Genomic DNA, 2,631 nt, shown 5'->3' with positions numbered 1-2,631 from the left:
TGACTGAGATACTTCACTCAGCATAATGTCCTCCAGGGTCACCCATTTTGAATAATATTGCATGAGTTCCTTGTTTTTCAATGCAGTGTAGTATTCCGTTGTGTGAATATACCACAGCTTCTCTATCCATTTGTTTGTTGATGGGCATTTAGGTTGTTTCCAACTCGTTGCTATTGTGAACAAAGCCGTGATAAACATGGGTGTTCATATATCTGCTTGGATGTCAGTTATGGTCTCTTTAGGGTATTTTCCCAGTAGTGGAATTGCTGGATCAAATGGTATCTCTATTTGCAAATTTTTGAGAAAGTGCCATACAGCCTTCCACCGTGGTTGCACCATTTTACACTTCTACCAACAGTGAATAAGGGTTTCAGTTTCTCCACAACCTTGCCAGCATTTGTTGCTTGCTGTTCTGCTAAATTTTGCTATTCTGACTGGGGTGAGATGATATCTCATAGTTGTCTTGATTTGCACTCTCTCAGGGCTAGGGATTTTGAACATTTCTTCATGTTCTTGTTAGCCATCTGGATGTCTTCTTTAGTGAAGTGTCTGTTCACATCCTGTGCCCATTTTTTTATTGGAATATTTACCTTTATCTTGTTGTGGTGCTCAAGTATTTTATAAATTCTGGATTTATAAGTCCCTTATCTGATATCTCATTACCAAATCCTTTTTTCCAGTCTGTGGCTTCCCTTTTTACCCTGTTGGAGAAGTTTTGGATGTGCATAGGGATTTGATTCTTAGAAGGTCCCATTCATCTATTTTAGCTTCTTCTGGTTGTAAATTTTTAGGATACTTGGAAGACTCTTTATGTTGTGGATCAAGACTACAAAAGTTCTTCCAAGCTTTTCTTGAATTAAGTTTATATTCCTTGGTTTTAGTCCTAGGTCCATGATCCACCTTGAGTTGGTTTTTGTATATGGAATGAGGTGTGGATCTTGTTTCATTTTTCTGCAGATAGCTTCTGCTTTTATATTAATGAACTGTTATGTAGCACTTGGGTTTTGGAGGGCAATATTATTTATAGACTTAGTGTTCCTTGATATCAGAACTGTGTACAGAAAAAGCATTCTCTATAATTTATAATGCAAACTGAGCCCTGGTGGTTGTTCAAAGTCTAAATCTCTCATTGTAGCAACAGTCCCCTGGTTCAATCAGTTTTAGAATCACAAGGTTAACAAACACAGAAACATAGCTGTCTTGGGAGAAGATAGCATTTGAACCACCCAGAAAGATCCTGCGAAGGTCCTGGGATCTTAAGAGGTAAGGAGGAAAACAATAGTAGTTTCTCTCTTAGGTACAATATACAGAGCACTTAGCTCAGAGTCTGTCACAAGCTAAAAGAAATAGGGATCCAAAAAAGTTATAAGAGAAACAGTATCCTCAAAGAATTCAGTTAGAAAGCCACTGGTTACAGAAGACTGTGGAATAGAAAGGATATATTCATCAGACTAGGGTCTGGGTTTAAATCTCGGCTCTTTGACTTGGTTTGTAACCTTAGAAAACACATTCATTTGCTTAGTTTCCATTTTCCATCTTCAAAATGGGAATAATAACATCTTTGAAATTTCTTATGGGTGACATATAGGGAAACATAGTAAGTAGATATGCAGTAAATGGTGGTTGCTGTTATTGTTATTAACATTAGAGTGAAAGGAAGAAAAGGTGGACATTACTGAAGAGAATGAAGAAGAAAAGTATGGCACGAGGAAGAAATAGATCAGTGAGACACTGCAATCTCTAATTTCTAAAGCAAATGTATCACCTGTCACCAACTTCACTCGCCTGCTCTCTCCTTCTCCTGGTCACTTACCTTCTATGGCCCCAGCTCTTTGGATACTCAGCAGGGAAGTCAGGATGAAAGCCCCCAGGATGACATCTTTTTTCTGGAACATTTTTCTCTTGAGGGTACACATTGTAAGGTCTGTAATGACCATTCTAGGCACAGAAATAGTGATGAGGAACTGGGGTTGAGTGAAAAGAGCTCTGAAATTACAGAGTTGTCTTACTCTAAATTGACCAAAAGGGGTGGAGAGGAAACATCCTGGCTAGGCTCAACCAATGAGAGAAATTACAGAGCTGACAGTCTATGTTACTAGGTAAACAGAACACTGAAAGGGGCTGGAAAAGAAATGGGAGAAATCTCGAGAGCAAACATGACCCAGGAATCTTCAACTCAGTCTATTAGAAACATTCTCAGAGTTAGAGACTTGAAAAAATATGTCCACAAACATTTTTTCTGACAGCAGTTGTTTTCTGTTATGTTGTGTTATATAATGAATTAATCTTCATATATACCATATTTCCATCATTGATATTCAGATTCTTTTTGAGAATTTTACTCATTATTTTTTCTAAACTATTTTTAAATTATTCTATCACATTTACAAAAATGTTAACATTTATGTATGAACACATTATCTAGCAAGGAATAAAATGAATCTTTCTGTCCACTTGCCTGAAATATTTCTCTTTTTATTTAATTCTTTATGTAAAAGTTTTATTCAATTGGTATGCATAACAGATCATCCGAGACGCTGGGCTGTACGAGGAGGAATGTGGCATCAGGATTGGTGGAAGAGTCATCAACAACCTGCATTATGCAGATGACACAACCCTGCTCGCTGAAAC

The 2,631-nt window shown here is 37.3% G+C and overlaps 1 protein-coding gene across 1 annotated transcript in view; it reads right to left on the bottom strand.

Annotated features, from left to right (window-relative positions):
* The window catches only part of LOC102868038 (HLA class II histocompatibility antigen, DP alpha 1 chain-like), a 17,704-nt gene extending 15,788 nt beyond the window's left edge, over positions 1 to 1,916 (bottom strand). The window contains exon 1 of the mRNA XM_006882197.1: positions 1,814 to 1,916. Coding sequence (XP_006882259.1) covers positions 1,814 to 1,916 — 103 coding nt within the window. The remainder of the gene's footprint in view (positions 1 to 1,813) is intronic.
* Between the last annotated feature and the right edge of the window lie 715 nt (positions 1,917 to 2,631).

Source organism: Elephantulus edwardii, unplaced genomic scaffold, assembly GCF_000299155.1.
Source record: "Elephantulus edwardii isolate Elephantulus edwardi_28Jun2011 unplaced genomic scaffold, EleEdw1.0 scaffold00017, whole genome shotgun sequence".
Lineage (NCBI taxonomy): Eukaryota > Metazoa > Chordata > Mammalia > Macroscelidea > Macroscelididae > Elephantulus > Elephantulus edwardii.
This window is presented reverse-complemented; position numbering and strand designations above follow the sequence as displayed.